The sequence below is a fragment of the Calidris pugnax genome, unplaced genomic scaffold (genome assembly GCF_001431845.1).
Source record: "Calidris pugnax isolate Ruff unplaced genomic scaffold, ASM143184v1 scaffold4, whole genome shotgun sequence".
NCBI lineage: Eukaryota > Metazoa > Chordata > Aves > Charadriiformes > Scolopacidae > Calidris > Calidris pugnax.
This window is the reverse complement of record NW_015090781.1, coordinates 868,312-881,037: the sequence shown is the minus strand read 5'-3', so window position 1 is coordinate 881,037 and position 12,726 is coordinate 868,312. Positions and strand designations below refer to the sequence as shown.

Sequence of the window (12,726 nt, the reverse complement as noted above, 5' to 3'; positions counted from 1 at the left end):
AATCCTATCTCTTTTAGGACCTGTCAAATTGTTTGATATGGAGTATGTGTCTTGTATAACCATCTTTCTTCAAACTGGCATTGTTTCTATCTTTTTTACAGAAATTTTATTTGGCAATTTCCAAGAGAGTGTACATTTTGGAGGTTTTTTATTGGTACTTTTCATATGAGAAAAAGAGATCAGTACTCATGTACAGTCTACCTAAAGCCTCACAGTGGTGGCCCAAATGCCTGTCCTTATCTTGTATATCATGTGCTGAGATAATTCCAAAGGAATGTTATTTAAATATCTACCAGGAGAGACATCTGAAAAAAAAAATTTTCACATTTTTGTTATGTTAGCAATCAAACCTTTCACATAAATCCAAACTGAAATCTTAAGTTGCTTCTAAGGAGCTGCTGTCTTGTTTGAGGGCCAAAATAAAATCTGTTGTATATGCATAAACAATTTATTTGCTTGATTTTATTATGATGACCATGCTGTTAACTCAGTCACTACGTATTTAGTAATACAGGCTGTTATTTGTAGAGCTTAGTTTCTACTTTTTTTTACTGCTACTGTAGCTTTATATAGCTTGTGCCTATTTTGGCAACATCCTTGTATCTTTAATAATATAGTATGTGGTGTCTTGCATCTGAATCTATGAAATACCTCACCAGATTCTTTAAAATTTGGAAGCAGTGGAGCTGCTTTTCCACTTCTCTTCCAGGTGTTCAGATGATTTCATTTACTCTTCTTTTTTTTTTTTCCTCCAGTTTTGTTCTGATCTCTTGTTAAGGTGGTGTTATTTAAGTTAAGGAAATTGCCAACTGGAAAAATATACCTGACTGTTCTGAGGACTCAAAATTAGATGAAATGTATATTATCTCAAAAAGTAATACTGTGATTGAACTCAAAATCAATCTAATATCAAAGCATAAGTAAGGAAGAGCTACTGAAAATAATTAGCATTATGTCACTCCACAGTAGTCACCAAGCATCATCCTTGATAATGATTGTCTGATAGTGGGTATGGTCTCTCAATATTATGCTAAATTTTAGACAAATATAACAAGATACTGGGGAAGCAATGTTCAAAATGGGAGCAGGTCTCTTTAAAGAATGGTTAAAGTAGAAGGGCCAACATATCACAAAGGCAATTAAGGCAAGAGGCTGTCTTTCCTAAACACTTAAAAACTCCTTGTAAATGCTGGCATTGATTATAATGCTAATGATTTCTGCTGACCAGAATAAAACCACTTGGGGAAAAACTTCGCTTTAAATCTTACATTTTTCCCTTAAAACATTTATAATAAGGGTCACACATGCATGAGCTACAAAAATGTCAAGAGTCTGTAGCTCTCAATATCATGAGGACCATTTCCTCTTTAGAATGAGGTTTCGTTTCAAATTTAAAACTTTTGGGATCCACTTGGATTTATTTGTGCTGTTTCTGCTCATCAGATATTTTGAAAAATTACACACACAGAAAAAATACCTCTGAAATGGAAACAAAATGAAACTTCAAAAGTACTTACAAAACCATAGTTTCCAAATTATGATTCAGAGTGCTTAAAGCAACCTTTCATTTGGCTTTTTGGAAAATTTCCCAGGTTCCAAGAAGTCTTCAGAGCCAGGAGTCCTATGAGCCCTCCCACAAAATCCTCAGTCAGTTTAGTGCTGATAAGCCCTGGCTGCAGGGTCACACAGCAGACTTTTTAATATCTAGGCAGATGACATGGAAGACAACCATGAGCTTTTGAAATTTGCATCATTTCTATCACATTTATGCACAAGTGGGTGAGTCTGTGTGGATAGTTTTCATTTTAAAACACCAGTATTTTCCAGCAGAAGAATATTCCTTAGAAAAAACTACAATATGTTCAGGATTTCCTTTTTGAATGCCAGTACAATCCAGTTAATAGGACTAAAAGTGAAATGGAGTCATGGAGGGATTGTTTTGAAAACACTCACAGAATGTCTAAATCCTGACTAGTAAATTGCTGACACAGACTCTAAGCTTTTCCAGGGAAAATATTAGATGCCAGTGCTGACCTGTGTCATTGCAAAGCTGCAGCTCTCCTGCAGGATATTGGATGGTGGTTCTGTCTCTAGTGCTCTTTCTCCCCTTAGAGGTGGAGCAGCTTCCTAAGATGCTGCCACTAGCATGCTCAGAAATGTCAGTTATGGGGCGTCGTGATATGGTGTCCAGGGAAATTTTTTAAAATGACTTTATTTATGTGGATTTTGAAACATCTGAAACACAATAATTCACTCGAAATTTGATGTCACCATTGCTAGTATTAGTAATAATCTGTTCCTATATTGTGTTTCATCTCTGTACTCAGGAGCCCTTGGACAGCAAAAGCAATGCCATCATTTTTATTTCACCAAATACAAGGGAAACTGAGGCAAAAACAGTGAACTGATTAATTCATCACTACACATGAGATTACCAGAATCCAAGACTGAGGCTCCAGTCAGGCTCCATCCATTCTCTACCACGATAAGAAGGATTGCCTGAGTGCTCAGATCATCCCTCTCATTTGAATAATATCTAATACTATTGCAAGAAGATTGTCACGTATCTTAGATGTAAAAATTGTTCACAAATATTTATTCATCTTTCTAAACAGCATTGCGGATGTGTGAGCACTCTCAATGTGTGCATTTTTTATTAATACCCTAACACAGGAGCTTGTTGGCAGTCATGTTGCTCTAGGAGACAGTTTGATGTTTAATTTTGAGGAATTTCTACATAAAGTAAATATTTGATGTGTAGCGAGTATTTTGACTTTACGTGTACATTTGTCCAGTCAAGAAATAGCCCTGTCCCTTTTCTCTTCCCCCCGCCCCAAACTGCTTGCAGAGAAATTGTTTGAAGCAACAGATATCCATAGGGCAGTATTCACAATTAAACTGTAGGCTGGGAAGTGACTGTGGACAATATTTAGTGAGTATTATTACATAGTCAACACTGGGGGTATTCATATTCTTGGTACATTTTGAGGAGATAAATAGGGAAAAACATTTTCCTGAAGCCTACTGAGAAAATCAGTTTCTGTAAATGTGTCTTTTTGTTGCCAGAAATGTGGCGTTGTGTTGCTGCCTGTGTGAGGTGTGCTCAGTGGGCCCAAGGCGTGCCGTCAGTCCGCCCCACACCGTCTGTAGGCCGTGTACAGCTTTTCTTCACCCAGTTGGACTTCCCTCCTGTGAGGCGAAGCTGCAGTCTGTGGATAAGATCACACTGTGTTTGGCACCTTTCCTTTATGCTGTGAAGGTGGCAGAGACAGGGCACTAGTGTGAGGGTGAGGGATGGACATCACTTCAGCCTTTCCCCAGCTGTGCACCCCAGACCCGCACCCCAGCTCCCTGCGCCCCGATAACTGGGGCCTCTTCTCTGCACCTCCCCAGCCCCACAGCCAAGCTCCGTCCACACTGTCACCTTTTCCCTTTGGTATCAGTAAGTCTCAATGGAGAAGAAATTAGAGAACCACAATGAATTAGACCATTTTCCCTCTTAGCAAAAATGCTATAAACCTGTTCTTTTCTCTGGTTTGTGTAGGACTGCTTTTGTCAAGTCATAGAACTATTTTGTTATCCCAGTGCCTTTAGCTGTTGTTTTCATTATCATAAGCTTATTCAGATGCTTCTAGCTTTCTCTTTTTGTGTATAATAAGTAATTAGTGTTATTCGGTATGTCATTGTGGTTGCTGTTTCCAGCACAGAATAATAATAAAAAATCCAATATAAATATAAAGTTAATCACACTGTAACTTCTATTACACTTCTGTCCATCTCCAGGTAAGTCCTCAACAGTGTCTGGGGTTGGACAAATGACACTTCTAATAATTTCTGTACATACTTATTGGTTACAATTTTATGGCCAAAATGATATCTTCAGAGGTTCTGCATATACAGCTATTTTGGGATACCGTACAGTAAAACATGTCTTTTTCAGAAGTGTGTGATATTGTGACAGCCTTAGTGAATTAGGCAGTGGAAACCATCTAAGGACAAATGCTTGATGTTTAGCTCAGTTAATTCCAATTAGAGCCTTCACAGTAATTTTAAAATCTAATGGAGAAATCTCCTGTAGCTGTTTGTTCTGTTTTTTCCTGAGTATTTTTAATAAGGGGCATCACCTAGATTGAATACTTATTTTAAAATGGATTTTTTTGATGTTTTTATTGTTAAAATCACAAAACCTTTGGTATTATACATGGCAATAAAGAGAAAAACAGAAGCCTTTATCTGTTTATTTAAGCATCGCAGTGACATCACAGACTAGTGATTCTTTTCTCCCGTATTTATCCTGTAGATCACTAGATGCTTCTCAGACTTGTTTTAGTTTGCTGATCTCTGTTGTACATTTCTCTCTCACACATGTATTTCTCCCAGCACATGGACACATATTAATGTCATGTTTGTTTACATGATTGTGAAGATTATTGTTTTACTTCTCAAAGAGGTAGTGCACATGTGCTATGAGCAAATTATGTGATAATCTATGTAAATTATGTGCAGAGAAGCTATACTTTGCCCTTGGGAAAAATGCAAATTAGAACATTTTGTAGTTTGTTTGTTTTTAAATACATACACTTTTCATGTCAAGGCTCAAGACAGACTCCCTGTTTATTTCCCTATTGCTCATCATTTTTGTTTTCTTGTAAATATCTGCGTCTTTAATGATTAGTTTGCTACTTTGGCAGGAAAAAATGCTTAATGAGTGAAGTCCTCAGAAGACATTGTTTGGTGTATTTTATAGCTCTGCTGTAAGGGAATTATCTGCTTGTAAAAGGGTGTATAACACACTCACAACTCAAAGCCATTACAGTGATCTGACAGTCTTCATTCATTTTTTCCTAGTGCCGTCTTCTTTTCTTCTGTTACGTTACTGCTTGTAATATTTTTTAATCTGTGTTACTAAACACAGAGTTAACTGATTTTCCCTATATGAAGCAAGAAAAACATATTCACAAAATGTGCTGTTTACTGCACTTGCAACTCTCTGCTGATGTAATTTTTGTATTAATAAAATTATTTTTGTACTCTTTAAGTACCCTTTCAGAGGAACGTTTTAATGTAAGTTGTCTGATTCTGTTTTAAGTGAAGGAGAAAACCTGGTAGAGGTTGTCTCTTTAAATCAGATCTGCAGTGTTGATGGACCCTCTAGCAGGCACGGTAAGAACCATTCTCACCTCTGCAGCAGGGAGCTTGACCATATAGACTCTCACATTCAATCAAAACATTTTCCCTTTTAATATGCACTGTACCAATCCTATTCCCATGGTTACAGCTCGTGCTTCTTTGGTTGCTTCCAGCCTGGTGGAGAAGGAAGGCAGCATACATTTCTTGTAGGGGAGTTTAAAACATCATGAAAGCAACCCTGTTGTGATTTGCATTTTAAATGTTTCTTTTTTTTTCTCATTGTACAGAACGCTGTAGCGGTAGCTTCAGTTCATTTGCCACAGTCTGTCTTCTCTCAGTCTTCAGCCTGGCAATCTGTTGATAACTCCACTTGCAAGCTACAGTTTATTGTCTTTCGGAATGGAAAACTCTTTCCTAGCACAGGAAACTCATCAAATCTTGCAGATGATGGGAAACGTAGGACGGTTGCCACACCAGCTGTTTTTGCTAAAATAGGTGAGGAGCTGTTATGCATTATTTCTTTTAATCTAAAAGCTACAGTATACTTGATTATGTAGAGAATAGAGGAGTAGAGTATACAGTGTGCTGAGAGGCTGGAAACAGTCTCTCTTTAGTACAAATGTTTGCAATTGTTCCCATCTGCATGATTTTATTTGAATTATCCTCCGAATGAAGAAATGCACTTGCAGTATGACTAGAATACAAATTTTGGACTACTGTTGGTTGACAGCATTGTTACAGATGCTTGTTTCTTAAAGCATGGTGCTATAGGAAAGAGCCTCGTTTTACTCCTTAAAATGAAATTTGCAATGTCAACCTCGTAGACAGTGAAAAAAATAAGGTTTTTGGAGTGGGAATAGTGCCCTGTTGCATGTATCAATACTCACCAGTATACTTCCTGATACGATGGATGTAAAACAGGTGTTGTTTAAGGCTTTTGTCTAAATGTGATATATTGTATGTGCTCGTGAGTCATTTTTTTGATTAATTATTCACTCAGGCAATTTTACTAATTTAATTTCATACTGAATAGTGCTCTCATTTCTGTTAGCATTTTTAAAATGTTTAAATGTGACTTTCAAAGTGCAGAATTGTCTCATTTATCGTACCATGAAACTGAGCCATTTCTGCAGTTACACGGGCAATAGTGTAACACTGATCTTAACTGAAGAATCTGAAACATAAAAAAATCTGCTTGGTGAAAGATGATTAAATCATTTGGACACATTATGGGACTCAAATGTTCAGATTTATACAATTTATACTGTTTATACTATAGCAAACTTTCCTGAATGTGAGCACTACCTTTGATTTTGACCATTGAGAATGCATGTGTATTGCTTTTTTCCTCATAGTTTAGTCTGTCAGATCTCTTTACGCAGCGTTCATCAAGAAAGGGTTTCCCACTCCATCTCTCTGATTCAGTTTGTTGCTTTTGCAGATGGGTGCAGTTTTGGAAACCTCACCAGCCCTCTTACTATAGGATTGAGGCACTTTGCACGGGGTGTAGACCCCATTGCAGCCTTCTGGGATTTTGACCTTCTAGATGGACATGGAGGATGGTGGGGAGAAGGGTGCCACATAATTAGTTCTGCAGGCAATATTACCACCGTTCAGAGTACACACTTCAGTAACTTTGCAGTGCTAATGGTAAGTATATGACTTAGCAAATATATCTATATTTCTCTCTCTCTTTTGCCATGCATATATGTTCTTTTTACATGCACACATGCCATTCTTAATTGTCAGTAACTGACCTTCTGTTTTCTATAATGTTCAGTATAAGACATTCTTAAAGAAAGTAAATTATTTAACTGCTAGTAAGTGAATAAACCTGGTGGTCAGCTTTAATACCCAGAGACCGGTCTAATCAGAAATGACATTCAATTCAGTCTTAGAAATGAAAATTCCATCAAGGAAGGATTAGTAAGTAATGGTTATAAATTATAGGACAGCGTTTAAAAATGTATACTCCTGTGTGCTTTTACATCAGCACATCTCAGAGGCTGGTCTGCTTTTGTTCCTGCCCTGCGCTGTGTTGATCATACTAATTAGTTGCAGGCATACCGCAATATTGAATCATTTAATAAATGGAGAGGAATAACATCTGCTCTTTTAAGTAAGGACAGTGCTGTCCTTGTTGATCCTGTAGGAGTTCTAGTCTGTGTACCGATGCTGACAGCCTTCTTGCGAAATTACTGCTCCTGAAGAAAAATAATTCTGTGCAGTGCTAACACGTCAGCCTGCCTCGCTCTGCCCTTACTCACATTTACAGTTCCCATTGCAGTTATTTAACTCTCCTGCTTAAGAGAAAGTTACCTTCATGAAAGCAAAATGATTATACATGCAATAATGACATATTATTATTCAGGGCATAAAGGAAAGCAAACAAAACAGCTTTCTAACATATATAGATGAAAAAATGTATATACCATTGAAGATATTATTATTCAGGGCATAAAGGAAAGCAAACAAAACAGCTTTCTAACATATATAGATGAAAAAATGTATATACTATTAAAAATATTTTTTATAAACAGTTGTGAAAAGATTAGCCAGATGTGTGCTTTTAATAGCAGATTGATCCTGAATGTGGATGCATGATTACACCATAGAAGCTGCTTGTGTACAATACAGAAATGTTTATCCTTGAGTAAACAATGTATTGTGTGTGTGTGTGTAAGGGACAGCACACGGAGGCGACAGGAATTGGGAGGACGTGTGCAGAGAATACCAATCTGCTGCTGTCAGATGGAGCCCAGATGGCAGCCAATCATAGCACAAGGCTGTGGCACCAACAAGTTAAATGCGGATATTATTGTCCACTTTATAAGAACTGATTTCCCTCAGAGTGCTTGAACGTTTTCTTCACCCACTCCAGAATTGTTCAGAATTTAAAAGCTGTTCCTAAGATTTGATGACATCAAATACACCACATTTTCCACAGCTTCTATGAGTTCCCTTTTTTCCCCCAGCTGCCATTCTCTGAATGTGAAATGTAATTTTGCTTTGAGATGTTTTTCGAAATTCATTAAGGAAAGCACCTATTGACTTTGCAGATGTCACACCCAAAATGGCTTCCTCCTCCTTCAACTGCTTGGGTTCGGCCTGTTTTCTTAAACTTTGAGTAGTTATTAAATGTTAGCTAATTGCTTGCAAATAACCAATTCTATGGTTTCATTTTGTTTGCAAAAATCATATACTGACCTAAGGGCTACGACTAATTTTTGGCTTGTAAAGCCAAATGCACATTTCTCTCTGATAAGAGGTAGCAGATTGGTTTTTCTATATCCATAAAGGCTACTGAGGCACCTTTTATTGCAGTTTTTGCATCTGGTTTGTAATTCTGGTTTAGGTCTTGTGTTTGGTTTGTCATGGTAATTCAACTTTCCTTTTTTCTGTGTGAATCTTCCATTCATATCTGAGCAAAACAGGAAAATAAAATCTTAGGTTCAACCTTGCTTTGCAATGGATATGGTAGCAAGCAATGTCATATGTTCCTTAGCTTATGTTTCACAGTCACTTTTAAGGAAAAAGACGCCTGGCCTTGAGTCATTTTAGTGTATATATATATACACGAGTATGTCTTTCAACAGCTGTCTTTCTAAACAGCTATTGGAAAACTTTTGTAGCTTTCTTGTGCGCAACCATTTTCATTCAAATGTTATTTCCGAATCAGTGTATTGTGGCATAAAGTCAGAGATTGTTTTGTTTGATAGAGAGTATGCTTTTCTGGGTAGTTCAATTCTCATACCAGAAATGAAAAATATTTCATTGTTCTAATTAGCTATTAATTTATAATATGAGCAATATAAAGTGCCTGTGTGTATCTTCTTAATTCACACCTGAGTGCATAATGTATTTAAAAATACTGACTGCCATCTCAAAATAGCTAGCACATGGTACGTAGCCAATGAAATTACCTACAATATCATACATGTTATTAATCTATAATTCTCTTATCTACTAAAGCATAAAAAGTCATAATTGATTATTATGTTTTGGCATAATAGCAGAAAACTGAAGTAACATCTGTTAACTGAAGAGCAGCAGTAAAGCAACAGTGATGAAGGCTTACGTTACCATCAGAATAACGTATATCCTGCTGTGAAACAAAATGAAATAGAAGCCTCAGTAAATCCAACTGTCCATTTTATAGTTAGTACAGACATATTCTGATTTGTGATCTTTTTAAATAGTAAGATGAAGTTCCCTCAACTGCTTTTCTAAAAGTTGCTTCTACCTATGGACTGTAAAAGGGTTAAAATAAAGGTTTCATAGAGTCCTTTTTTAGAAAGGCAGTAATCAAGGATTTATCAACAGTGATTGATAACTAATAAGCATGAGCATACTTCAAGTGAGAGGATTCACGTAGAACCATTTAATTTCTCTCTGTGACAGTTGTTCAAGTGATGTCAGTGCAAGAGGGTGGTTTGGAAAGGAGGTACAGGCTCCTTCCCTCACACTGCTCTCACGCTTCCGTTCTGCTCGGGGTTGGGCCGGTGGATGGAAGTAAAAGAGTAGTGTCAGACATAATACAGCATTCTCTTTTTCTGATCAGCTTTTGAATGTGTGTCTTAGGGGTGAGAATAAAATACCGTGAACTAAACTCCCGAGTTATATTCCTGCCTTTTCCTTCACATACTGTGAGTTTTGACCAGTCTCCTATTTTGTCTTTTCATGTGTTATCTGTAGGAGGCAGGGAGACAGTCACACTCTAGTTTCTTTTGGAAGTGACTAAAGCCCTCTAGGGTCCTGAACTATGAACCTCTGCAATATGATTTTGTGTTTTAGAGTAAAATTATTAGCTTATATATTCTGAAGTTTTGGTATATCTTATTATAAGTATTTATTCTATAAATACTATTTATTTCTGCTCTTTTGTGCACCGAGCTATATATCAATATTTTAATTTTTTAAGACGATGTTTGTGTGTGTATATATAGTGCCCTATAGCCATAGTATATCTGAGTAAAAACTCTTCAGGAGATAACAAAATTCACCAACAGCAACACTGAATTTAAAAATTTGCAGAATATATTTTGACATACATTGTCCTTTGTTCTTCCCTTCATTTTTCTTAGAAGAGTGGCAATTTAGTAGTGATGGATATTACTGTAATTGTATACATCGTTTCCTTTTTCCCCTCAGACTGCTGCGTCAATAGTAATTTCTTCAAATAAACACTAATGAAATTCTCAAATCTAAGTATGCCACTTCTCGATTAACATAAAATGGATTAAGAAATATTGCTAGCATTTTAAATTGTAAACTGAAAATAGGTTAAATGAACATAAAATCATGGACAACTCCTTTCCTGTGTTGTCACAATGTATCTTATTTTTACAAACAATATAAGTGGCTTTTTTGCTGGATTTCTTTTTCTTTGTGTGTGTAAGGAATCATTATTTGCAAAAGTAGCATTGGTTCAGTGGATGGCTATATGAGATAATTAGAGCTGAAGAGACTGAGTTGAAAAAACTGAGCAAATTTGAAACTATTCTGGAAGCAAAACTTGGAAAACTGTGTGAACGAGAAATTGAGGAGAGGCAAGATACTAGGAATCATGCTAGGAGTTAACAGGATTTTCTCCTGTTATTTTACAAGCATTCCCTGAATCTTTTAAGTCTTTCTGAATTAGTAGGATCACAGTGCTACAAAAGCCACGTTTTCAATATTTTCGGTGTGATTGGAGACAATTGCAGAATTTCTTAGGCCTATTCATGAAGTTCATTTCTGAGCACAGTCTTCTAAACTTCCAAGTTTCAGTTCTTCTCCAAATTAAACAGCCTGTCTAAGCCTTTTGAGAAATTAATTCATGAGTCGGGGAAGCATTACAGACATGTCATTTAGAACGTTGTCATAATTACAGTGTTTGACGTTTTCCCAGAACCCAGGGTTTTCTCATAACAGGCTGTGGAAAAGTGGTTCAGTACTTTGAAAAATCAGGCTGCTTAGAAAGAGAGGTTTAAGAATGAACTCTTGAATTTTTTTTTTTGGTGTTTTAACATCTACTTTTACACCTGCAAAATAGACCTTAGCAGAGTTTAAGTACCAAAGACTTCAAAAGTGATACAGAAGTTTACCTGCTGTCTGAGATATTAATATTTGGTGTAGTGGGAACTGCAAAATTCCCTGGAATTAGTTTCTTCTGCATGGGCATAGATGCTTTCCAGAATGAAGAGCTAGATTTATAAGCTCTGCTGTCATTCAGAGGTCTGGCCAAGAGGCATGTACTCTTCACATAAGTCCTCAGCTGGCACATTCTGCTCACTTAACAGAGAACGCTTAGTCCATATGGACAGTATCAAGTCCAGCTTCTCAGAAAAGGTTGCTTTTTTCAGAGTGTTCCTGAATGTGCCAATCTTTTGCACAAAGCCTTGGAGTTTGAGTACTCATAAGAGCAAGATCTGGCTTTTAATTCTATCTCCTTGGATTACATCTACTTTTAATTAAATTACACTTAATATCATGTGTTATTTACTCTGGAAAATGCATAATCTGGCATGTTACCGGGGACAAAAATCCAGGCTTGTCTCCTTCAAATTACACTAACTTTGTAACAAATCAGGCATCTGGCTCAAACTCTTTCTTTCTATTTGCTCTTGCTTTCTGTTGGATTAACAGATCTTGCATTCTTGGTGGTGCAGCTTCAACCAGAGAGCAACAGTAACCAGACTGTAAAGGAGCCCAGTAAAATGGACCAACTCTTGGGAGAAAGGAGATGTAAATTGAAGACCTAGAATCTAGGTCTTGCGCCTAGATGTCTTGGTGATTTCATCGGACTCCTTCCAGTTTGTCAATGTCTGTCTTGTACTCAAGTGCCTCAAACTGGACACACTAGTCAAGATTTGATCTCACTGGTGGTGAAGAGAAGGGAATAGTCACTTCCCTCTGCCTGCTCCCTGCACTCTTGCTAATATGGGTCAATATGAGATTCACAAGGGCTGACCACTGGCTTGCTTTCAGTTTATTGTCCACCAGGACCCTCTGATCCTTTTCTGCCGAGTTTCTTTCCAGTCAGTTGTCACTCAGCCTGTACTGCTGTTGGGGTTACTCTGTCCCAGAGACAGGAAACTCTTTATTTCTCTTCATTGAACTTCTTGGGGTTTCTGTAAGCCCTCCAGCCTTTTGACATCTTGCCACATGGCAGTCCTGCCCTCCAGCATGTCAGCTTTTCCCCTCAGTGTGCATTGCAGTGTTTTCAGCTCTCCGAAGAGACCCAACTCTATGGATAATTTCCATATTCTGGTGCTCCTAAGCATCCAAATATTTGGCACCTAATTTTTAACTTTTGTTTTACTGAAGTAGGAGGAATCTAAATCCAAAGAGGAATCTAAATCTTACCATAACTGCTTGTTCAAATGCACTTTTGTTTCTAAGGCTCTGTGGTGCTCGGCTATCACTTCCTTGGCGAACACAATTTCACGTCCTGCTTTAAACACAGAAACCATTTAGACTCTACTTTCTAAAGTCATATGATTACAAGCAATATATTAAAAATAAATGTTTAATTTGCCAGTATAAGTAGACAGATTACAAAAATTTACAACACAAACTAGATTGTTTTTAACAGCTGTGATTTTGTGAAAGTAC

General features: G+C 37.1%; 1 protein-coding gene across 2 annotated transcripts in view; it reads left to right on the top strand.

Annotated features, from left to right (window-relative positions):
* ADGRA1 (adhesion G protein-coupled receptor A1) overlaps window positions 1-12,726 on the top strand; it is a 286,732-nt gene that overhangs the window by 190,104 nt on the left and 83,902 nt on the right. The window contains exons 12-13 of one of the 2 annotated variants that reach the window (XM_014959599.1): window positions 5,418-5,625; window positions 6,572-6,780. In XM_014959599.1, the coding sequence (XP_014815085.1) occupies window positions 5,418-5,625; window positions 6,572-6,780 (417 nt within the window). Of the gene's footprint in view, window positions 1-5,308; window positions 5,626-6,571; window positions 6,781-12,726 lie in introns of those variants that run through there. The other variant, XM_014959605.1, reaches the window with a different exon arrangement.